Genomic DNA, 24,341 nt, shown 5'->3' with positions numbered 1-24,341 from the left:
CCAGATGTGAACCAGATGCCCCAAATCCAGGGCTAAGAGAATGCTTATGCGGACACACACTCAGGCCTCCTCGGTCTTCCAGAAGGGAAAATTCTAGAAACCAGCTTTCTAGGAAGAGCAGGTCTTGGTGACGTTTGTCTCCTCCTAGGGCAGAGCTCAGGGAGAGGCTGCTCCAGGGCCCCGTGATGCCAGAACCTGCTGCCCCTGGGGAGCAGGCAGATCCGGCGTCTGGTGAGGGCCTGCCTCCTGGCTCACAGACGGCCGCGTCCTCGTCATGTCCTCACGTGGGAGGGGAAGACACCGCCTCTCCCGTCACCTCCTGTGGAGCGCCACCCACCACCAGGCCCCACCTCACGACCTCCCACCTGCCAAAGGCCCCCCTCCTAACGCCGTCGTGCTGAGGTTGGGGCTTCAACATATGATTCTAGGGGACACGTAAATGCAGTCCATAGCAGCAACTACGGCTCAGTGCCGGGGGACCCTCTGAGGCGCCGGGGAGAAGGCACCCCAGCATCATCTGCCCCAGGCCGGAAGTGGGGTGCCTGTGTGCTGCCCCGGGCAGGCTGACCAGGTGGGCCCAGCAGCTCACCGTCCTGTCCAAGGAGCCCGGCCCAAGGGCGAAGGGCAGGCCATAGCTGGAGTGGAGAGGAGCCGGGGTCCAGGGCTGACGGTCGCCTCACAAGAGGCAGGGCTGCTCAGGGTCACATGGAGAAAAGCTCCAGGCTGCAAAGCTTTTGGGTACCAGGCTGCAGACCCTGAGGAACTCCTGCTTGCCTGTCACCTAACTGGCAGCCTCTAGAAGACTGAGGGCCCGAGGGTAGTGACATAAGAGCGCGGGACACTGGGCAGCCGTAGGGAGCCAGGTGAGTCTCAGGCACGTCCGCGCTGCAGGCATGGGCCAAAGGCCAACAGTGCAGCCAGGGGGCGGGCTGGGCAGGGGGGGCCGGGCAGGGGACCTGGGCCAGCCCAGGGGGCCTGGGTCACAGTGGGGAGGGGCCGGGCTGCCCGGCCCAGCCTCCTCGGGACCCGGCGTCAGGACAGGCTTGCCGGGCGGGCAGTGTCACCTGCCTGGTGGACACAGTCTGCGGGCCGTCTGGTTGCTGGCCCGAGGCCCCTCCCGCCTCCCACGTGCTCAGCACCTGTGGAGGCGGCGCAGGCAGCTGTCAACGGGAGCCCAGAGCAAACGCCGTCTGGGAAAACGCGAAACCTGGGGCAACACACAGGGGCCGTGCTCTGAGCCGGAGTGAAAGTCGGTTGGGATTGGCCCCCCCGCTCGGCCATGCCACGCGGGCTGACGCCGGGCCGCCTGCCCCGGCCGCTGCGTGACTATCTGAGAATGAAGACCTGTCAAGTCACGGGCGGAGAGGGCCTGTGGGCGTCAGCTGCCGTGGGAACGTGCTCTCCTCGCCTGTGACAGGGGCACCAGGGCCCCACAGTCCCCGCTGTTTGTGGGTTTGCTCCCAGGGGTCCCCGGGCCACGCAGGCCGTGGCGGGAGCACACTGCTTCCCACCCGAGGGGCGCCGCTGCCCTGGGGGGCCATGGGCATCAGCCTGGCCAGTCGGCAGCTGTGCTGGAGCCGCGGGAAATGCCCGACTCAGAGACGGCTGTGACAGATGGCTTAACCGACCCCCGGCCCAGAGACGGCGCAGGCCGCCGCGGAGACAGATGTCGCTTAGTGCGTGCTTCTTGGCATACACGTTCTTCAGCCCTGGGAACCCCGAAGCACCAACACAGCCCCTCCCCCAGCACGGAGCTCTGGCCGGGCTAAGCGCAGAAGGAACTTCCAGAAGGACCTGGAAGAGCGGAAGGGCGTGCTGAGGGGGGGCGGGGCGGGGGGTGGAGACACCACTCTGCGGCCTGGAGTGCCCGCTGGCCAAGGGCCCCGGCCGCAGCCTGGGGACTGCCGTCGGAGCAGACGACAGCCCTTGGCCCAGAACCTGCGTGACTCATCGTGGCACAAACAGGAAGGCTGTCCACCTGCCCGGAGCCCGGCCCGGCTTCCTGCAGAGGCGATAGCATCGGGAGCCCCGGGTACAGGCGGTCTTGTTCCCGGCTTTGAGTCTCTCATGCTGATGACGTCAACAGGCGCGAGGCAGTGTCCGATCGGACAGGAGCAGGAGGCGGCTGGGCCTCCGAGACAGGGGTCCCCGGCCCCGAAGCCGGGCCTCCGGCGGGGACCTCGCCCACACGTCTCCCTGTGACTCCGGCTCCTCTTAACACGGCGTTTCTCTCCCGGCAACGTCCGGGCTGGGCTTTTCCCAGCACAGTGGAGAACAAATTAAGGGAGGGATTTTGGGTCAGAGGACAGGGAGTTCCTGCTTTGTCCCAGAGGGCTCAGAAATGGCCTCTGTCACCTGTCACAGACTCCTGAGGCCTGACTAAATGTCTGAGCACAGTATACTTGGTCTACAGCCAAAAACACTTCAACACAAACATCCCCAGAAACAAGGCCTTCGGTATCATCGGCGCAAAATGTGTCACTTGAACACTTCAGGGGTCCTGCAACCCCAGCCCCTCCGGCCAGCACACAAATCCCAGGCCCTGTCCGACACGGGGACACAGCGAAGGGACAGGAGCAATGTCCGGCCTGAACCCCAGTCCAGCCCGTGGCAGAGGCCCGTCCGCCCCGGAAAACCTCGCCACAGGTTCTCTCAGCTCCACACGGGACCCCGGAGGGAATGACCGTCCCTCTGGGGACAGGTGAGGGTGGGCAGCCCCAGGCCAGCCCCGCACGTGGCGCTCAGTGACGCAGCCTCCCCTGGGTGACGCCTGCCCAGGACACGGCCGCCTCTCGATTTTTATCCTTTCGTGTGCCTCCCTTCTGCTCCCAGAAAGAAGTCCATGCGCAGGGCCTGTGGTCCTCTTGTTTGGAGCCAAATTGCCCCCAGGATTTCAGGTGCTTGCAGGACAGGCGCAGCAGGGTGGCCTGACTGGACTAGAGCCAAGACCCAGGCTTGGCACCGAAGGGATGACAGACCCACACGTGCACACAGATGCGTGCACGCACACAGATACAGTCACACACACGCGCACACAGATGCACAGACACATACAAACACATACACGCAGACACACATGCGCACATGTGCATGCACGCACATATGCACATGGACGTGCACAGATATAGACACATACAAATGCATGCAGACACACACAGGTGCAGCATAAATGCACAGATGCACAGATACATGCACACATGCACACAGACGCAGACAGACACAGGCACATAGGTACACACAGACATGCAGGCGCATGCATGCACACAGGCGCACACCCATGCACTGATGCACCAATACATACAGACACACACAGGCACACGTGCACGCAGCTGCACAGAGACACAAACTAGACCTGTGGCTGCAGCCACCCACTGACCCGTCAGGGACATCGTTATAAACCTGCAACGGGTCCACACCGATTCAGGCAGGAAGTGGGGGGGGTGTTGGGAGACCCCATGGTGAGACACATTGTGGGGAGGGAGGGAGGGCAGAGAGGGGCAGCTCGGCAGCAAGAGCGCCGCCACAGGAAAGCGGTGGCTGTGGCCCTGGCCGGGGTGGCTCTGGCCGGGGTGCCCTGGCCGTCCGCGGGCACACTCCCAGACAAAAGCCAGGAGCCCAGGGCCTTGCCGTGGAGGCCTCATCGGCCGTGCCGCCAGGGAAGGAAAAGACGCGGCGCTGCACAGTGGGACGAGAGCCCCGTATGCTGGCAGGCTCCTCCCAGGCCATGCCGCGAGCAGGCGGGCACGCGGGGCCGGGCCTCATGGGAAACGGGTCCGACTGGTGACAGGAACTAGAGGGGAGAGGCCTGCTCTGACCAGGCGGGGTGGGGCCCGAAGGCTCGGGGTCAGCCCGGCCAGCTTCGCACCTTTACCCAACACCGACAGCGCCGAGAACAAGAGCTCCTGAACTGAAGGAACACAAGAGCGATTCTTTCAAAGTTGAATTTAAAAATACATGTGCCATTTTACTGTTTCTGCTTCTGATTTTAAAATTCCCAGGAGACCTCAGACACTGCCAAGTGCATGCTTTTATGTGCACTTTTACCTGCACTTCCTTTAGAGGTTTAGATGCAAAAAAATACATATATATAAAGAGCCCATGTTTTCCCTTTGACCTTCATGCGAGAAGCAGAAATACTAGGAAGGCCAGTCGCTCCTTAAAACTGGCCTCACTTTTCCCGTGATACGCATTCGAAACACGTATCTGGCACATTTCTCCCCGAAGTTGTCATAGGAACTCTTGCTGTCCTTAGTGCTTGAAAATTAGGAGAAAAAACATCCTTCTTGGTCACATCCGCCACTGATAACTTCGTGATACTCACAGGTTTGGCCCGGCTTCGTCTCTCGCCGTCAGTCACAGACCCCCCTTGGCCGGAGAAACGCCCAGCGTGTCCAGAGGCAGCACACCGATCACGCTGGCGCGGTTCGCGCTACCTTCCCCAACAACCAACAACCGAGAGAAAAGGGTTCCACGCTAGAAAAAGGAACAAACGCAACGTCCTTGATTTTCTTCGCCTGGCACCAGGACCTATGGGCCCCCCGGCACAGATGGCCGGCATCTGCCCCCAGGGATTCCAAACGCCTTCGCGGCGCCTGCCCAGCTCGGAGGACCAGCGCTTCGCCGCTTGCTGGCTCACGACACTCGGGCAGGTGTGGTGTCCCCGAAGCTGCCTGCTCAGCCCGGGCCCCGATTCGCACGTGGCCTGCGATAGCCTCCCTAAGGGAAAAGTGGACTTAATCCCAAACGCCACGAAGCAGAACGGCTTACAAGGAACGCATCGAGGCCGCCGCTGTGGGGCTCGCACAGCACACCCGGGGCCCGGGTGCCGGTGGCGTCACGCTGAAGGACGCAGCAGCAGCAGCAGAAGGCACAAACCTGTTCCCCGAGGTGCGGCTGCCACCCTGCACGGTGCTGTCTGAGAACTGGTCCCCAGCCAGAGGCCCAGGGGCAGACGGGGGTCCGCGGCGAGGGACCCGAACCCGGGCCCGTGCGCACAGCTCAGCAGCGGCCACCACTGCACGGGCTCTGGCCTCTGAGGCCGCTCAGGGCACCTGCCACGTGAGCACCTGGCCCTCACCCAGGCGGTAGGGACCAGCGGAGCAGCCAGGCGGGGCGCTGCCACACGCGCTCCCCAAGCCCAACCCGGTACTTCAGACACGACCGCTGGGCAACATCTACAACTTCTTTATTCAAAAATAAGGGAAGCACGCAATTACAGAACTAAAAGTCCAAAGTCACCAGAAACAGCGGCTCGCCAAAGGTTTGAGGGTGACCTTGCGTTTGGGGGGGGTTCATTATAATCACTAGAGAGAGCATGAATTCTCAGAGAGATGTGTGTCAGAAAGACCACGGGGCTGGGTCTATTGGTCTCCCGCTCCGGGGGAACCCCAGGAGAACCCCTGGACGCAGGAGAGGCTCTTCCAGGCCCGCTTCCTGCCCAGTGGAGTGCGCCTCACCGGGAGGGCGGGCTCCCTCCCGGGGCGCACAGCGAGGTCACCGCTGCCCGCCCCCGAGGAGGCTACCGGACACCTGTCGGTTCATGCTCATCTCTAGTCAAGCGCGCCAGGCCGTCTGCGCTCGCCGCACGGCCCGGGGGAGCAGCAGGGACACCACGCGCCCCTACGCGTCGCGCCCCAGGGCGTGCAGGTCTTCCAGCAGCTCGCGGGCGGCGGCCTGCAGGCGCGGGTTGCGGCTCTCGGACAGGGCCCGGATGCGCTGCAGGGGCAGCGAGCTCCGCAGCTCGGGGGCCGCCGCGGCCACGACTTCCGGCTCCAGCACCACCGACTGGACGAGGCGCAGCACGTGGAGACGCACCTCGGCGTCCGGATCTGGGGGGAGGGGGCGCTCGTTAGAATAACACTTGCGCAAGGATGCGGGGAGGGGGAGGGGCCTACCCCGCAAGGCTTCGAGGTCTTTCTGAACAGCAGGACAGGTCGGCATCTGTGTCGGACCTCCCGCCCTCAGCTGTGACTCACCGGCACAGAACGAACTCTGAGGGCTTTCCGCGCTGTTCGCTACCCCCCCCCCCCCCCCGTGCACCGACACGGCTGCTTCCACAGGTGTTTCACCTTCACGCAAGCGCAGCGAACCCCACCCCCCAAGCCCACACGCAGACCGGCCTCCACGCAGGGTCAGAGGGCCAGGGTCACGATTCGCACCGTGGCCCGGCTCTCCCCACGGGCAGGCTCCTTGGAGTTACATGTACCGCGGCCCCCACTAAGGCACAGCTGGACTGAACGACAGCCCAACACCAAATCCCACCTGAACCGGGTGGCCTAGCAATCGCCATTTCTCCCGACCTGGAGCCTTGACGTGCTGTTAAGTCTGTTCCTGATGGAATGCTGCTAACGGGAACCAGGCTCAAAATCTATATCTCCTTGTTAGCACTACACTTAGAAACCTTTTCAGTGGCCTGGACGAGTGGACTGAACACAGCCTCGGTGGGGACGGCCGCAGGCCCCTCAGAGCTACCCCTAGGGAACAAGAGCCCCTGGGGCCCAGCGAAACCCAGACCTGCTGCGCCCTGGGGAGGGGCAGGGTGTCCTCCTATGTGGGGGCGGGGAAGGGAGCTGCCAAAGACACTGGCGGAGTGTGGCTGCCACGGGGAGGGCAGGGTCAGGGGGCAGGCGCCACCCCCGGAGACAGACGGGACCGGAGGCCTCCCCGCTCCCCGACCTGGAGAGCGGCTACCGCTGCAGGGGGGTGCTGGGGGTAGGAGGTCAGTCACCCTCCAGGTACAGACACCCACAGGCCCGGCTGACAGGGGAGGCTGGGCCAGGACACTGCAGAGGGCTGGCCCTCTGGCAACTCGGTTCCCACCTCAGCAGGGTTAAAAGGCAGGTTAGAGGAATTTGGGCTTTTTTGTTTTTTTTACAGTAATCCCTCAAATTTATTTTTGTCAAATTTGTTTTACCTATTCTAATTCCTTTGCTTTTTCATATAAATTCTAGAACAACATTGCTTCCACTGTTAACAATTTTGCTGGGATTTGGACTGTAATCACAGTAAACCAGGGTATCAATTTGGAAGAGAACCGACACCTTCACTGTTTTTTCTTTTTTTTCTTTTCTCTTCTTTGGTCTATATGTATATTATTTCTAACCAATAGTTCTCACTCAACATTATGCCTTAGAGACTCATCTGAACTGATAACAGAAACTGTAGCTCATCCATTTCCCATCCACGCCATTCCATGAATCGCAATTTATCGTCCGTTCTTCTCTTGAGGAACATTTTGGGGTTGTTTCTTGATTAATGCAATTATAAACAATGCTGCCGTAAAATTCTTCTTTTAAGAGTCTCCAGTGAGATATTTTGGGGGACCCCGAAATCCCTATTTTATGTGTTCTTAAAAGGCCTTTAAAGATTAGAAAATGCAGCCTCCACAAGAGGACGCCGCTCGCCCTCCACGCGGACGGCCCGCTGAGCGCGCCTCGGTGTTTTCCTCTCTCCTCCCGCCAGCCCCGACCTCCCCTTCGGCAACCGTCGGCTTGTCCTCCGTGTCTACGGGTCTGCATCTGCTTTCTTTATTCACCTGCTTTTGGTTCTGGATTCCGCATATAAGTGAAACCATGTGGTCTTTGTCTTTCTCTGACTTACTTCACTGGGCGTAGTCCCCTCCAGGTCCGTCCACGTTGTCGCGAATGGCGAGACTGAGTCATGTTCTTTATTTCTTTGAGCTGTCCCCATTCCATTTTCCATCGTGGCTATACTGACTTACAGTCCCACCAACAGTGCACGAGGGCTCCCTTTCTCCACATCCTCTCCAGCACCAGTCTGCTGATTTACTGATGGCAGCCATTCTGACAGGTGAGGTGGTAACCCACCGTGGTGATTTGCATTTCCATGACGATCAGTGATGCTGAGCACCTTGCCGTGCGTCTGCTGGCCATCTGCATGTCCTCTGGAGGTAAGTGTACCCGGGTCCTCTGCCCATTTTTCAGTTGGACTGTCTTCTTGCTGTTGTGTGAGTGCCCAACATATTTTGGATATTAACCCCAATATCCATTTGCGGAGCTATCATTTCGAACATCTTCTCCCGCTTCGGCAGGCTGTCTTTCCGTTAATGGCTTCCTTTGCTGTGCAAAGACGTTTCCGTTGGTTGAGTCCCATTCGTTCTTCTTTTGTGGCCCTTGCCTGAGGGGCCACATCCAAATGGCATCACGAAGACCAGCGGCAGAGTCTACTGCCTATGTTTTCTTCAGGGAGTTGATGCTTTCGGGTCTTATATTTAAGTCTGTAACCCATTTTGAGTTCGTTTTCGTACATGGCATAAGACACTGCTCCGCCCGCACGGGGAGCGCAGGCAGCATCGACATATTAATGTTGGGCGAAAAGCCACAGGAGAGAAGCTGCAAAGGGGTCGTTTTAGAAGCCCTGGCGATGTTTTCTGGATTTCTCTCTGTATGCATTAGACGAACACAGTATAAACACGCTGATTAAAAGACAGAGACTGCGTACAACAGCAAGAACTACACGCCGTCTACAAGACACCTGAGATAAAGACGTAAATTAAAAGTAAAAGAACATTAAAAGCATGCCACGCGAACACCAATCGGAAGGAGGCTGCAGGGTCTATATTATGATCTGACAAAGCAGATCTCCGAACAAGAAATATTACCACGAATAAGGAGGGACTGTGCCTGAGTACAAAGAGGTCAATGCACCAAGAAGATGCAATAGTCCGAATGACATACGTACCTAACAACGGAGCTTCGAAACACATAAAGCACAATGGGATAGAACTCCTAGGGCGAATACATAAATTCACAGCTGGGGACGGAAGGTTTAACACTCTGATTTCCATTACTGACTGAAGAAAAGAAAGAAGAGCAGTAAGGACTCAGTCCCTGGACGGTGCCACCACCCGGCCTGACTGACTGACACGTGAAGGAATCACCTTCTGTGATCGCCAGGGATTAGAGCAGACGTTAGCGACAGAAAGTAACAGCAATACAAATAACAGAAAACAGCTGAGAAAAGGACGTCGTGAGGGAAACTAGGCAATACCACGAACGAATGAAAACACGACACTGTCAAAATCTGTGGATGCAGCTAAACCAGCGCTTACGAGGGGAAAGTATGGTACTAAATGCTCATGTTAGAAAAGAACAAAGGTCTCAAATTAGTTAGCGCAGCTTTCATTTATTTTTTTAAATATGAAAGAGCAAATAAAACCCAAAACATGCAGAAAGAAAATAATAAAGAGCAAAAATCAGAATAAGAATAAAAACTGGTTTAAAAAACAAACAATAAAACCAAAGTCTAATTCTTTTTTTTAAAAAATCTATAAAATTGATAAAACTCTAGTCAGAGGAAGGGAGGGAGAAAAGAGAGACATGTTTTATAAATATCGGAAATGAAAGAGGAAACATCACTACAAATCCTACAGATATTAAAGGAATAATAAGGGAATATCATGAACAATTTTGTGCCCATAAATTTTACAACTTGGATGGAATGGACAAATGCCTTGGAAGATATAAACTACCCAGATTCACTAAAAAAAGCCCAAAAGATAACTTGGACATTCCTATATCTACTAAAGAAATTGAGTGTGTAGTTTAAATTGTTCCAACTATGAAAAATCCCCAGGCCCAGAGGGCTTCATTGACAAATTCCATCAAACACCTAAAGAATAAATAATAGAAATTCTACACAAGTCTTCCAAAAAATAGAAAAGGAGTCAACGAGTCTCAACTTTATTATGAGTCCAGGATTACCCTGATACCAAAACTAGACAAGAATACAAAAAAGGCCAACATCCCTCATAAATAAACATAAAAATCCTAAACAAGTTGTTAGCAAGATAAATTCAGTAATATTTGAAAAGGATAATATTTCAAAAGCAATAGATATTTATTCTAGGAATGCAGGGCTGGTTCAACGTTTGTCAATCAATCAATACCTCTTACCATGACAAAAGACTAAAGAAAAAAAACATGATCATCTCAATAGATGCAGAAAAAACCTCTGACAAAATCCGACACCCTATCACAGTGAAAACAATGCACTAAGTAGAAATGGAAAGAAAGATCCTGACCTTGAGCAAGGGCACCACAAAAACCGTACAGCTAAAACCATTCTTCATGGCGGAAGTCTGAAGGCCTCTCTCCTAAGGTCAGGTACGAGGCAAAGCTGTGCATTCTCACCACCCCTGTTCAAAAGCAAACTGGGGACCCTGGCCCATGCAGCAAGACAAGAAACAGACATGAGAGGTTTATTGATTGGAAAGGAAGAAATTCTCTATTTCCAGATGACATGACTGGCTATATAGAAAATCTCAAAGAATGAAAGCTACTAGAACTAATAGAGTTTGGCAAGGTCACAGGCTACAAAGGTCAACAAAGATTAACTGTATCCGATATTAGGAATGATAAACTGGAAATGGAATTTTAAAAAAAGACTATCAATTACGATAGCACCAAAACATGAAACACTTAGGTATAAATCTAATAAAATATGTGCAAAATCTATATGCTGAAAACAACAAAACTCTGATAGAAATCAAAAATGGGGAGCTATAACATGTTTATGGACTGGAAGACCAAATATTGTTAAGATGTCGAATTTCCCTCCAATTGATCTGTATACTCTGTACAATCCATATCGAAACCCCAGCAGGATTCTTTGTAGCAACCAAGAAGACGGTTCTTGAATTTGGAAAAGCAAAGGAACTAGAGCAGCCAAAACAACTTAGAAAAACATTCGAGGACTTGGACCACTAGATTTCCAGACGTACAGTTATTAAATCAGGGTGGCACTGGTGAAGGGACAGACACAGAGATAAACGAAAGAGAATCGGAGAGTTCAGAAATGGATCGCGGTTTTGTTAAATGTCAACAAAAGTATAAGTGCAATTCAATCAAGCAATAATAGCCTTTTCAATGAACGGTGCTGGAAAAACTGAACGTCCATATCCAAAAACAAGGAATTTCAATCCAGACTTTGCCTCACATATGGAATTACAAGAAAATTAAACATAGACCAAATGTAAAGCCCAAAACTATAAAACTTCTAGAATAAAACAAGAGAAAATCTTTGTAACCTTGAGTTAGGTAAAAATTTCTTAGATATAAAATCAAAAGCACAATCCATACAAAACATTAATAAGCTCTATCGAAATTAAAAACATCTGCTCTTCAAAAGATACAGTTAGGAAATGAAAAGACAAGCCATTGGACTGGGAGAAAATATTTGCAAAACACCTGTCTGGGAAAAAAAAAACACGTTCTAGAATATCAAGAGATCTCTGAAAACTCAATAACAACAGAACAACCCAATAAAAATAAGCAAACTATTTGAAAAGAAACATCTTTTCATGTGCTTACTTGCCATTTGTATATCCTCTTTGGTTAAGTGTCTTTTCAAATACTTTATTTAGTGTCTTTGCTTATAATTGCCAAAAACTGGAAATAACCCAACATCCTTTGAATGATAAATGGATGAAAAGACTGTGGTATCGTCACACAGAAGAAAAGTAATCAGCGATAAAAGAAATTAGCAACCGATAAACATAATGACATGATGACTCTCAAATAAATTATGTTAAGAGCAGAGCCAGACTTAAAAAACCTATGTACTTCATAATTCTGGTGATATACCATTCTGGAAACAGTAAAACTACAGGAACGAAAGAACCCAGGCCAATGGCTGCCAGGGCCTGGGCGTCAAGGAGATGCTGGCAATAAAGGGCCACCAGAGACCACTCTGAGGCGGTGGGACTGGTGTCCGTCTTGATGCGGTGGTGGTCACGCGGTGCATGCATTTGTCAAAACTCACAGAACTCTCTACTAAGAGTGAGTTTCACTCTACGTAAATGATCAATAAACCTGTCCTTTAAAAAGGAAGCAATTACCCCCGCACCCCTCTTATCCTGCACCCCGAGCTCCTTCCCTGGAGGACTAGGAATCGTTGTCCCAGGTGTATCAGGCATAAGCGAAGGTACAGGTTCTGTCTGGAAAACACAGGGGTTAAGTGACAGCACCCCCACAAATTCTAAGGCGCTCCCTCCCCCACTCTGGTTCTGAGCGCGCAGGCCTTGGCCTTGCAGACCGGAGGCTAAAGGAGCCCTCTCTGGACCAGCGGGGCTACCCTGGAGGGAACACCCAAATACACTGACCTGCGCCTCCCCAGTGAACGGCTGAGCCCGCCCACACCAGGTGACGTTCACAAGCCCCGCCACCTCGGTGACAGGTCGTGCCCACAGCTTGACAACAGGATGTGCAGAGGGGACAGTCGCCCCAGCAGCGTACTTTGCTGCAGGAGACAAAAGAAATACTACGCCTCGTCCCTGGTCTCTAACCTAGTTAGAGAGTTTTAAAAAACAGAGCCAGGCCATTAACAAGCAACTGAGCAGGAAGCATGAGCGTGGGTCCGCTCACCAGGCTCGCCGGGGACACTGGGGGAGAGACGACCGGGCCTGGGGACAGGATGTCTGGAGAGGCCCCGCCGCGGAGTCCTCGTCGTAAACTGGAAGTACAGCCACCTCGCAGAGTCTCGCAGACACATTCCACGACCCTCGTGGCACGTGCCAGGAACGGCGGGCACTTGGTAAGCGGAGCTATTAGAACCCGGCCGCGGCGCCTTCTTCAGCCGTGAGGACTGTCACACACCTATGGCCCGACAGAATTCAGGTATCTTATCTGAAAGATCACTCCGAAAATTACCTTTCGGTTTGGTGTCCTGGAACGTTTAGTGTCTGGGCGGTAAGCGTCGCACACGAGGGTCTCGGCCGGCACGCACGTCTGCTGCTGCGCTGTCAGGATGCGGCAGCGCGGGGAGGCGCCGGGCGCACGGCCGGCTCTGGGACACCCGGCCGGGACAGTGCCGGCCGCGACCCCACGGAAACCAGGAGGCTGCCCCCCATGCCTTCAAAACAGCCTGTTCCTACTGTTCTGTCTACTTAAGTTCCAGAACTCAAAACGTTTGGACCCAGAGGGTTTGTTACTTTTCAAAGTGTGTTTGCATCACAGTCCTGGGAGCAGGCGGTTAGCCAGAGACAACGGTCACAGCGTGTGGAAACGGTGCCTGGTTCAGACGCCCGAGCGCCTCACCCTCCGGGTATGGTCCCGTCACGTGGAAAACAAGGGCGGCTTGTTTCAGAGAAGGAAGTCATGGACCTCCGCGAACAGCGCCGTCCACCTGGCCCTCGGGCTCCCCGCAACCTGGGCCTCCGGCTCCCAGGAGGAACTCCAGCAAGTGGCTCTCTCCAGCTGCCGGATGAGGAGCCCATGTCCAACTACTGCAGGATGGACTAGTCCCAGCCACCCGGTGCTGGCCCGATTCTTCCCAGAAGGAGACGACGATAAAAATCACTTACACCGCGCTAGCGATCGCCCGCTGGCAAAGCGCTTGCACACACGTCGCTGCGCTTTCACTTTGGGAAGAATCTCTTCAGGCCAAAAAGAAAATGAAACACTCTGCAGTTAAATAACCAAATAAATGAGACACTCACTTCAGCTGACTCAGGAGGATGACGCAGGGGACCGACCGGACCCTGCGGGAAGAAGGGCCTCCTGAGGGCCTCGCTCCCCCCACTTACAGTGACGAGAATGGTCGAGTTCCGGGCAAACTGAAGGCAATGGTAGACGTCCCTAAATCACAACTCAAGTCATTTCCAAGTTCCCACGTCCAGTCATGTACAGTGACATCAACCTCTGACGCCAGACCATCCTCCTGGGCCCAGAGTGGAGTGGCTCACATTTCTAGGTGGAAAAGAAGCTGAGGGGGACCATTTGCTCTACGCCTCTGTGACCATCTGCAGCACTAAACGCCATACAATCTCACTTACATGTGGAATCTACAAATAAACGAACACACAAAACAGAAACGAACTCAGATACAGAGGACACTCTGACAGCTGCCAGATGGGAGGGCGCTGGGGACAGCTGAAGAGGGGAAGGGTTAAGACGTGTAAGTCACCAGTTATAAAAACAGAATCAGGGAAGTAAGGTACGGCACAGGGGACATCGTCAGTAATACTGTAACAACTACACGGGTACGAGACTTATGGGGTGATCACCACGGAAGTTATATAAATGTCTAACTGCTGTGTTGTACCCCCCTGAAATTAACATGATATTGTATGTCAACTATAATTGGAAAATAAAAATAAAATTTTTTTAAAGACTTGTCTACAACCGTGCACTTAAACGAGAGCCACCCCAGCGCCCGCTTCCCAGTTGTGTGGCCCTGGGGAGCCCTACGCTTCCCTGGCATCGTCACGTGTAAACACACCTGCCGGAAATCTAAACAAAGCGCGGTGGGCAGAGGCTGCAGTCCAGGGCCGTCACGCAGTGAGTGCGCATGAGCGGGATGCAGGCTGGTCCGCTGCTGTTCAGTACAGGAACGTGACATGGTCACCGGGGATTAAAAATCAGCCAGTCACGTCTGCTCTACAAAATTCTACAGACGGCAGCCCTCCGCGGCCACCTCTCACAGACGAAAACCTTGCCTTAGGGGTGTAACCCTTTCAGAGTGACGTGACGATGACCCGTGCCCGAGAACGAAGCGCTCTGTGCAGCTCACACGTGGCAAGTGTGCGTGACTGCTCTGGTTAAGGTCAGAAACCACGCGAAGCGAAGCGTGGCTGTTTCAAAAAACTCTTCCTGAACGTTTTACTGAAATAATGCTTTTGATTATCCTGGTGACATCTCAGTTCCCAATGTTCACTAAGTATTGATGTTACCAGTTACCACTGCTAAAGAAATCGCTCAGCTAAACCATGTGAAGCTGTCACTGTTATTGGTGTACAATGGATGAACACTGACAGACACCTCACGCGGCCCGGCCCGGCCCGGCCCAGCCCTACGCCCCGGCACCGCGCAGGGCGCGCCACGTTCATGGACTAAATTCCCGTTGTAATCCGGTCGGCTCACTGCAAACAGGATTACCCAGCATGCCGTGCACTGGCTGAGACACGTGTCCTTTCTTCCAAATTAGCTGGCCAAACAGAAGCCTTTTCTAAGAAGCCACAGGGAACAGACACCTTTGCTTGTTTCACGAAGCCCCCAAGCGAGCACCGAGCAAAGGGTGGCACCGGGCGGTCCGTCACTGCCCACGGACGGACACGGCCCGGCCCATTCGGGGAAGCCCGCCACAGGCCTGAGTGACCTGCTGTCACTTTGGGCCCCGCGCGGCCGCCGGCCACCACCAGGGTCCTGGGAGGCCACGTGTGACTCTTCGCCTGCCGAATCTGCAGCCGCCCTGCAGCAGATGTCACCGTCACGGTCTTCAGATGGAGACTGGGAGCGGGTGGAGGGACCTGCTCCAGACCAACAACGAGCAGGCCCGCACCGCCGCCCACCGCCGCCCCGGCTCGGCCAGAGGCAGAGGCTCCGCCAGCTTCTCTGTGTCCACGTTGGATCTTCATACTCTGTCGAGACGAGCGGGTCAGGCAGCCGATGCTGGCGGGTGGGTCTCCAGGGAAACGCAGCTGCCGGCTCCAGCCGCCGGGCCTGCTTCGCGTGCCTGCATCCGGCGTGCCGAGAAGCCCGGGCTGGTCTGGGGCGACTCCTCGTGCTCACTCCAGAAGCGTGCGTCGCGATGCTTCAGTGAGTACGGAACCGCACGGCCAGCCGGCCCAGGCCGCACCACCTCTGTCACTCGAGGCCCGACACAGGGCTGCGTTCCATCGGGCTCGATGACGGCATCGCGGAGCTGCGCGGCGTCCCCCGTGAGGCCGGCTCACCTGGCTCACACTGCCCCACGCACTGCCCCGCTCACGGCCGGGGGGAGAAGCCTCTCCGCCGGCCTTGGGTCTGGGTGGACCTGCTTGGCTCACGCATCCTCCTCTGGACCAGTGACTGTGGGCAGAAGGGTGCCACGCACTGACCGGCTAACACCTCGAACCCGAAGCCAGTCACTGGCAGTCACATGACCGCCTCGCCCGTAAGACTGTCCTACACACTGGTCACTGGGAGAGGGGTGACGACGCTGTGCCTGGGCCCCGCTCCCGATCGATCACATGACAACCCCTAGGCGTGGGGACTCTAACTTGACTACCGAGGTATGTGTGTGTGCACACGCACACGCTTCTCTTTTCCACCCCCACAAAAGCCCTAACAGCATTTGGGACAGCGAGAGGCTCGGACAGCGAGACAGGAGGAAGCGAGGACGGGGCGCCCGGTGCCCGCCGTGCCCGGTACACACAGACGCAGCCGAGCGGGGCGGGGAAGAAGGGCCGCGCGGCTCCTGGTCCAAGCTGCAACGGGCTCGGGAATGCTGCCGCTCTCAGCAGCGTCTAGTGACAGCCTCACATCGTGCAGAGTAGGGATGATGATCGTAGACCCTCAGAGTGCCGTGATCTGACTCCACCGCGGATGACCCTGAAGAATCCTGTAAGCCGCACAAAAAGCACAGACGAACCCTAACAGGCGCCTTCCTGGACTAACCGGGGCTGGGGTGAGGCCCCTGCTTTCTGTGCTGCGCCTGGGCTGAAGTCATGGTGGCCGCCTGGTGCTCTGCGCACGTGTCTGTGGCCCGCTGGGATGCTGCCTGGGACAAGGTCAGAAGGTGCTCAGGCTGCGTACCTTCCATTTCCGGCCAGGACATCTAGAACATATGACCTTGGGACGCAAACGTTTTCTCAACAATTTTAGCACTTAAAACGTTATATTTATGTCCAAGAAATATAACTCGATAAATACCTGATAAATGCTAACTCCCTGATTTCATCTCCTAAAGGGTTTCTTTTTTCCTTCTGAATAAAACCAGCTCCTAAGATGTTACGTAACTAATGGCATCAGTAGAATGTGTTCACAGCTGAAAGGCTTACAAATCAAATGGAAAATTTCATTAGCTGAGGTTTAATGGTCTTAAGAAGAATAATAACCCAAAGCACCGGATCTCTCATCAGTGAGTTAATGAAGAATACTCTCTCTTTTTTTAAAGAATAATGCAGAATTCATAGAGAAAAAAAGTTTATAAAATTATTCTAATCTTTGTGGCCTATATTAAGACAAACCACAAAAAATAAATCAAATATCATTTTATTAACCTATTTTTATGCCAGAAGTCGCCATTTAAAGATGACGTGTAGGAAAAAGTAATTCCTAGCCCAAGAAAATGTTAAAGTCACAGTGTGTTTTGAAGTAAGACATGTTAATTCTTTTTAAGAAAATTAAGATTCTTTTTACTAGTAATTTCTAGCTTCATTATATTGTGGTCAAAGAAGATAGTCCATATGATTCTGATCTTCTGAAATTTGTTGAGACTTTCTTTACAGCCCAGAAAATGGGTCAGTTTTGTAAATGTTCCATGTGTGACTTGAAACAGAGCCGGCTGACCATTCTGTGCTGACCACCCTTACTGAGAGTGCGGACTTTTTAGCTACAAAGTACTAAGCAAAGTGTCCTAAAAACATTTCCCCCCACCCCCCCACCCCCCCACCCCCGATCACGGGTAGGAGGGAGGAGGTCGATGAATTACATCTTATACCATTTTCAATCTTTGTTTATCTTCAGATCACATGAAGAAATACACATCATACATAAGTCTGGAACCATCGCAGACTCCTGGTGAGATGCTGAGAATCTGCCTGGTATGCTTTTCCTTTCATTCTCCTTTGTGAATTCTTAAGTTTCATGTGGCTCTCTTATAAACAATACATAGCTGGGTGATTATTTCAATGCGATCTGGCACTGCTGTCCTCTAAGTGGGTCGTTTAGCCCACTGACAGTCAGCGTAACTGCACATGTATTTACTGCATCCACTGTATTTTTTGTTATTTTTCTCTCATCTCTTGGATTGCTTTCACATCCCATTTTACTCTACTGATGGTCTAGGCGCATGTGCTGTTCCTGCTGCCTCTGCGGTACCCCGGGGATGTTCACCTACACGCTGTGAGTCTGAAGCTAACCCTCCGTCTTGCTGCCCCCCTTAGCCGGCCCCTCCCAGGGCACGTGCGCTCGTTCTGCTCTCGGTGTGCGGCGCCACCATTCCGTGCTGTCTGCTTCGCACAGCCGTGGACTTGCCCACACGTTGGCTACCATCTCCGTCTTTCTTACTTGTGTCTATCTCATGCTCTGCATCTGAGATCACACTCCAGGACCGTACCTTTAGAATCCTCCACCGGGAAGGTCTGCTGGTGACAGATCCAATTTTTGTCCATATGTCTTTAATTTCATTCTTGCTCTTGAGAGGTATTTGCTGGAGGGAAGGACGCATACAAACCCAGACTGACGGTTATCTTCTCTCAGCTTGCAGATACTGCACTGTTGCTGTTAAGGCAGCAGTCCCAAGACTTTGTGGCACCAGGGGCAGTGCTCGGATGAGAACCTGACGCCTGAGGACTAGGCGGAGCTGAGGCGGTGATGCCGGTGCTGGGAGCGGCTGCGGACACAGACAGAACTTCACTCGCTCCCTGGCCGCTCGCCTCCTGTACGGCCCGGTTCCCAACAGGCCAAGGACCAGCACTGGTCTGGCCTGGGGGCTAGGGACCCCTGTGTTACGGTGTCGACTGTCAGTCTAAGCGTCATTCCTTTGCGGGTACAGGTTCTATCTGTCTGCTTCTAAGCGCTTCTCTACCTTTACCATTCCGCAGTTTTCACTGCTGTGTTTCTAGGCGTAGATTTCATTCATCCTGTTTACTATTAGGGAGACTTCTCAAATTAAGTAAACAAGTGTGGGAAACTTCTTGGCCATTACCTCGTCGAATCGCCCTCTCCTTGTCATAGGTTAGGTCCTTCGTCTCTTCTCCGTGTCCTTTAGCGGCTTAGTTTCTGTCCCCCTGCCTCATTCCAGACATGTTCTTCCTCTCTGTATCCATTTAATCACCTCTTCAACTATGCATAATCTGCTGTTAAAGCAGTATAATAAATTTATCATTGCAATCATATTGTTCATTTCCAGAAATAATATTTGATCCCTTTTTAGAGTTGTCTGGTTATTTCTATAATCTCTTACTCTTTACTCCTATATTAATCCCTTCTTTGATTTCTTTAAACATTTTGAATGTCCTTATTTTATGTTGGTCTGATAATTTTTCCGATGAATAGCCTGATGACACAAACCTGTTATTTCACGAATGTTTCCCATGCTTTTTGTGATTTTTAATATATGAACTCAAGTTCCTGGAACCTTATTTGCAAGAATTCTTTAAGAGCCTGGTTGAAGTCAAAGAATCCTCCAGAAAGGACCAGTATGGTTCTCTAAATGGGGACCACCCAGGCGGTTTGAATTAAGGCTTCTATGCTGCGTGAAAACCAGCCTATGGTGACTAACTCTCAGAGGAGACTTTTCCTCCACTATGTTCAGCACCAAAGGTCATAACAGATGGCTTTCCTCAGTCCCCAAGGCTGGGGGAGGACCTTCAGTTTGCCTTTCCGCTGCTGGTAAATACCTTTGGGGCCCCCATTAGGTGACTCAACTGGGACGGGGTCTGGGCTTTGATTCCTGTCCCGGCCCCCTCCCTCCCCACCCCCGTGAGGCCATGGAAACTGAAGGTCAAGTCTGAGAGCAGCCCTCGAAGCGGCTTCCGGCTCGGCTCTCTGCTGACCTCGCCGGCACGCCTTTCACTTCGGGTTTGTGCTCTGGGCGCAACTACTCTGTGCCTAGCTCCGAAGAACGTTCTGGCTGTTTTCGGAAGGGACGCTGCTCCGGGTCTAACCCATCACATCTCTGGCCCCGGTTTGTGGCCTGTGAGCGTGGGGTCCGCACACGGCTACAGAGATGACGGCGGCACAGAACCAGGCGGCCGCAGCTGACCGTGGTCCTCCAGACACGGTTTAACACAGGGCCGTCGGGCTTTCCCCGCAGACTGGATGTGGGTATGAGAGAGAACGGAGACGAGACGCCCTTTCAGCGTCTTAAAGGCCTGAGAAGTTAGAAGGAGCAGCGGTGCCGTGGGCGGAGGCCACAGGCGGAGTTCGTGCGGGGGAGGGCTGGGTCAGAACGCGCGGAGTCCAAGCGTGTGGCAGACGTCCACGCGGAGGCGGCAGGGGGACAGCTGGGGATGCGAGTCTGCGGCTCGGGAGAGAGGTCTGGGCTGGGGACACAGATCTAGCAGCACCGATCAAAGTTTCATACGACAAAACCAGAGAAATGCAACACGGGATGCGAACACCCGCGTGCTCCTTGGCACTGCCAGCGCGGGTGAGAAAGGGCATCGCTGCAGGAGTCACCGTAGCACTGGCTTGCACTAACGGCTACACGACACGCGGTCACCATGCCAACGCACTCTGCCCTCCTCCGCTAGTCGCTAGCGTTCTTTGCCAGCGCTGCGGTTTAAGAGGAATGTGAGGAATTTGGAGAACGCCTGGGAAAAAGCCAGCCCCACGGCTGAACAAAGGGGAGGAAAATGGCACCCAGTGAAGGTTCCAGGCAACGGGAGGATGAGTGCGGGTGGTTAGCGGCAGCTGGTCCGGTGGCTCCGGGTCCGGGAAATCGGACCCTTGGGAGCGGCTTGCCACCTTTCGGCCAAACGGAAGGGAACGAGCTTCGTCCTGGCATGAGAGACTCAGATTAGAAACCGCCGGGGAACTAACACCTACTCGGCACCTACTACCTGAGGTGCCGGCCCGGCCCCTGCGCTTTAACAAACATTAAGACGCTGGAGGTAGAAACACACCTTGAGGCGCAGACCCGTCAGGACGGAGGGGCCCTGGGCGGAGAGCTCGGTCCCTGAGGAGAGCTGCGGTTTCAGTGGGGGTAACAAATCCGAAGTCCCTGCTCCTTAAAACAGATCGACTTTCCTGGTGGTAAGATCCATACAAGCAGGAACGGATTACTGAGAGAAGGAAGGAAATCTTTGTTCTTACGCCTTTTGAAAATTAGAAGAGAGTTTTATTTGTCTAGAATAAGCCGGTTTTCAAATTCTCTCCCAGCCCTAAACGATCTTATCAACTGGGATCCTGAAAAGCATCGCGCCGGCGGCACCAAGCGCCTCGAAGCGTGTCTTGTTTTGCGGGAAACGGTATTTGCTCTTACTTGCTGTTCTGTAGTAAAATACATATTGACCTTCCCAAAATATACACCAAAATAGAATGAATTTCAATTTTTCAGTTAAGGCCGTTTCACACACGATTCACGGGGCAAACGTCCTGGGCTTGATGGACCTTTATTTGTCTGACTGTGGTAACAAACAGCGCAAGACACCCCGCAAGAGCACTCGCGAAAGACGGCAGAGTTCGGGCTGTGCTCACGGTGTCAAAAGAACCACAGCCAACTTCACTGACGAGGCAGCCTGGTGCCCCAGCGGCAGCAAGTTGATTGAGGCACCTCCCCGCCACCCTGCTGTGCACGACCGGACCTAAGCAGGGACAGCCCGCCCGGCGGCCCAGGAGCACCTGCTCTGGTGGCGGCGGGACAGCAGCTCCTGGGGTGCTTGCCACCTGGGGAGCCGTATGAATCACAATGAAACGCATGACAGTTTTCACTCAGCTCAGGAGAGCTTCTGGGGTACAGAGCTGGAAGGGACCCTGGGGAACAGTCAGCCTCAGGCCCTCTTTATGAGAAAACTGGGGTGCAGAAGGGGCTGAGGACCCCCGGCTGCCAGCCAGCTGGAACGGAGGGCGGGTGGCTCAGAGGCCAAGCCCAGCAGGACCTAGAGGCAAGGACAGCTGAGAAGTCCCCAGGAACGAAGGCTCCTGTCTCCGAGGCACTTCCTGCGTGCGGAGAAGCAGCCCACGAGATGGGACCTGGAGCCCAGCGGTCGCGGTCCCCACCGGTTGCTGTGTAACTCTAAGCAAGCTATCAGCTCTGTGTGCCTCCAGTTCTTTATAACCGAAATCACAATATTTACTTTATGAGCACATTTAAAGAAATAAATTTGTGAATACGTGTAAAGCACTTGAAACAGTGGCCAGCACACAAAGTAGCAGGTGTTCGGGGGCGGGGGGGAGGGGCGGACGGGAGCGACTAAGAGTGTGACCTTCCAGCTATAAACCAGGGTGCAGGGGCAGGGTGCAGCGCAGGCAAGGGCGTCCGTGACGTGCCATCGACTACGTGCGCTGACGGCCGGCGACCGGCTCACTGGGCTGAACGCTGCAAGGTGCGTGAACACTGCATCGCCGTGCCGTGCGCCTGAAACCAGCGTAACGCTGGTGTCTGTTATAACTAAAACCAAATTAATTTTTAAAAAGAAAGTGAAAAAAATGGTAGTGGGCATTCTTATTTAACGAGCCTCTCCCTCTCATCATCCCTGTGTCCCTCTAACTGGCAGTGTCAACCAGCCTGGACAGCACCCTTACGGACCACGTCCAGGACCCACGTCTGATTTATGGGTCTGTTAGTTCCCGTTCTCAGGAGAAATAAGCTGTTGGGTCACGTGTCAACACTGATGGGGGGGGGCTATCACGCAGTGTCAGCACAGGCCCCCTCGGCCTGCCCTTAAACCACACGGTCTGGGGCTCTTCCCGAGGTGCGAGCTAACGAGTCGGCACACTACCAATCCGTGGGTGCTGGTGCGAGACACGCGACTTCTGAGTCCGAGACAAACGCCTGCTCACTCGACAGCGGCAGCCGTACCCAAGGGGCTGGCCTCTGTCGGTTCAACGACACCCGACTCCACGGGGCTGAGCATGAGCCGCCGGCTGCACTGCAGAAGTGGAAGCCTGAGCTCGGGGAGCCCGAATCCTCCGTAACGGGCAGTCGGCCCGCCTGGCCTCTGCCCTGGAGGGAAGCGTTCCCCTTCCCGCGTGGGTGCAAACAAACCCCGCCCTTGCTCTGGAGAGACTCAGGACACGATCCCTTAATGGCGTTCACTACAGAAGGAGGGCCCGGAATGAAGGTCCGCGCCTCTGCTCTGAGACGTGAAGAAACAGGAGAGACCCACGTCTCCCAACGGCAGCTAGGTAAACGGACAGGTGCACTGTGTTTGGGGATTGGAAGACTCGGTATTGCTAAAATGTCGGTTCTCCCAAAAATGAACTGTCAATTTAACACAACCCCAACAAAAATCCCAACAGGATTTTTTTTGTTAGAAAGTGACAAGCTGATTCTCAAATTCATATGGAACTGCAAAAGACTTAGAAACAGCACAAACTACATTGAAAAATGACAACAAAATTAGAAGATTTATACTGACTTCAAAATTTAAAATCAAGTATGGTATCGACATAATGCTATGAAAATGGATCAGCGGAACAGAACACGGGGCCCAAAACCTACGTCCTCACATATGCTGTCACTTTATTTTCAACACAGTCAAAGGCGATTTGGCAGAGAAAGGAGTCCTCGAATCAAATTGTGTTAGATCGAGACCACTGTATGCAAGGAAAAAAAGAACTGTGACTCAGACCTCCCGCCACATACAAGCATGAACTCAAAACGGGTACAGACCTAACGCAAAATGCAAAACTATAAAACTACTAGAAGAAAATGCACTAAAAAAACCTTTGTGATCTTGAAGTAGACAAAGATTTCTATACCAGAAGCACGATTCAAAGAAGAATGATAAATTAAACAAACGAAATTCAGAAATTCTGTCCTTCAAAGGCGTTCTTAGGAAAATGAAAAGACGAGCAACAGACCGGGAGAGAATGTGTGCCGACCACACCTCCGACAAACCACCTGCACGCGGAAGGTAAAGAACTCTCCGCGCCCACCAGGAACACAGTTTTTTCTAAATGAGCAAAAGATATGAACAGGCACGTCCTCAAAGGAGAAATATGGATGACAACCAGCACACGAAAAGATGCTGAAGTCATCAGTGCTAACAACAGTGCAGGCTGAGCGCACAGCGAGGTACGGCCGGTCCCTCCGGAGTGCCCGGACGAACGCCGGGGCTGGCGAGGACGCGCGCGGCGGGAGCCAACGCACCGCGGCGGAGAACGGCCTCCCGGGAACCTGTCCGGCGGTTTCATGAAAACTGACAGACACCCGCATGCGACCCAGACGTCCCGCTCCTGGGACGCTTCCCCGGAAATGAAAGCACATGTCTACACAAAGATTAAACTGAAACGCACCCAGCGGCTTCCCTGAAACAGCGCAGACCTGGAGACAAGCAAACCCCCCTCAGCTGCTGCACGTCCACACAGCAGGTCAGCATTTAGCAATGACAAGGGCGAGCTGTTAATACGCACACCACCGCGAATCGATCTCAAGCTAATGACCTGAGTATCTGAGTGAAAGAGGCTAGGCAAAAAACCACGCAAAACACATAATTCTATTGGTAGAAAACTGTAGAAACAGAAAGTAATCTACAGAGCGGACAAGAAGGTGAGCGGCCGAAGGAGGGAGCGCCAGGCGCCACCTGGCCAGCTGGCTGTGCTCGCCATCCTGCCGGGGCGGCAGCTTTACAGGTGCACGCTTAGTCAGAGCTGGCAACCGTTTGCCTTAAACGTGTGCAGCTTCTTGCACGCCAATCATACTTCAAAAAACCTGCTACAAAAACTAAGCAC

The 24,341-nt window shown here is 53.7% G+C and overlaps 1 protein-coding gene across 2 annotated transcripts in view; it reads right to left on the bottom strand.

Moving 5' to 3' along the window:
• Positions 1–5,168: 5,168 nt before the first annotated feature.
• The window catches only part of LOC107510196 (heat shock transcription factor 2 binding protein), a 48,947-nt gene continuing 29,774 nt past the window's right edge, over positions 5,169–24,341 (bottom strand). For both annotated transcript variants that reach the window (XM_036238157.1, XM_016143492.2), the window contains exon 8: positions 5,169–5,828. In XM_036238157.1, coding sequence (XP_036094050.1) covers positions 5,620–5,828 — 209 coding nt within the window. In that variant the 3' untranslated portion in view covers positions 5,169–5,619. The remainder of the gene's footprint in view (positions 5,829–24,341) is intronic.

The sequence above is a fragment of the Rousettus aegyptiacus genome, unplaced genomic scaffold (genome assembly GCF_014176215.1).
Source record: "Rousettus aegyptiacus isolate mRouAeg1 unplaced genomic scaffold, mRouAeg1.p scaffold_m13_p_20, whole genome shotgun sequence".
NCBI classification, from domain to species: domain Eukaryota; kingdom Metazoa; phylum Chordata; class Mammalia; order Chiroptera; family Pteropodidae; genus Rousettus; species Rousettus aegyptiacus.
Note: the sequence above shows the minus strand (reverse complement) of the source record. Positions and strands in the feature narration are given on the sequence as shown.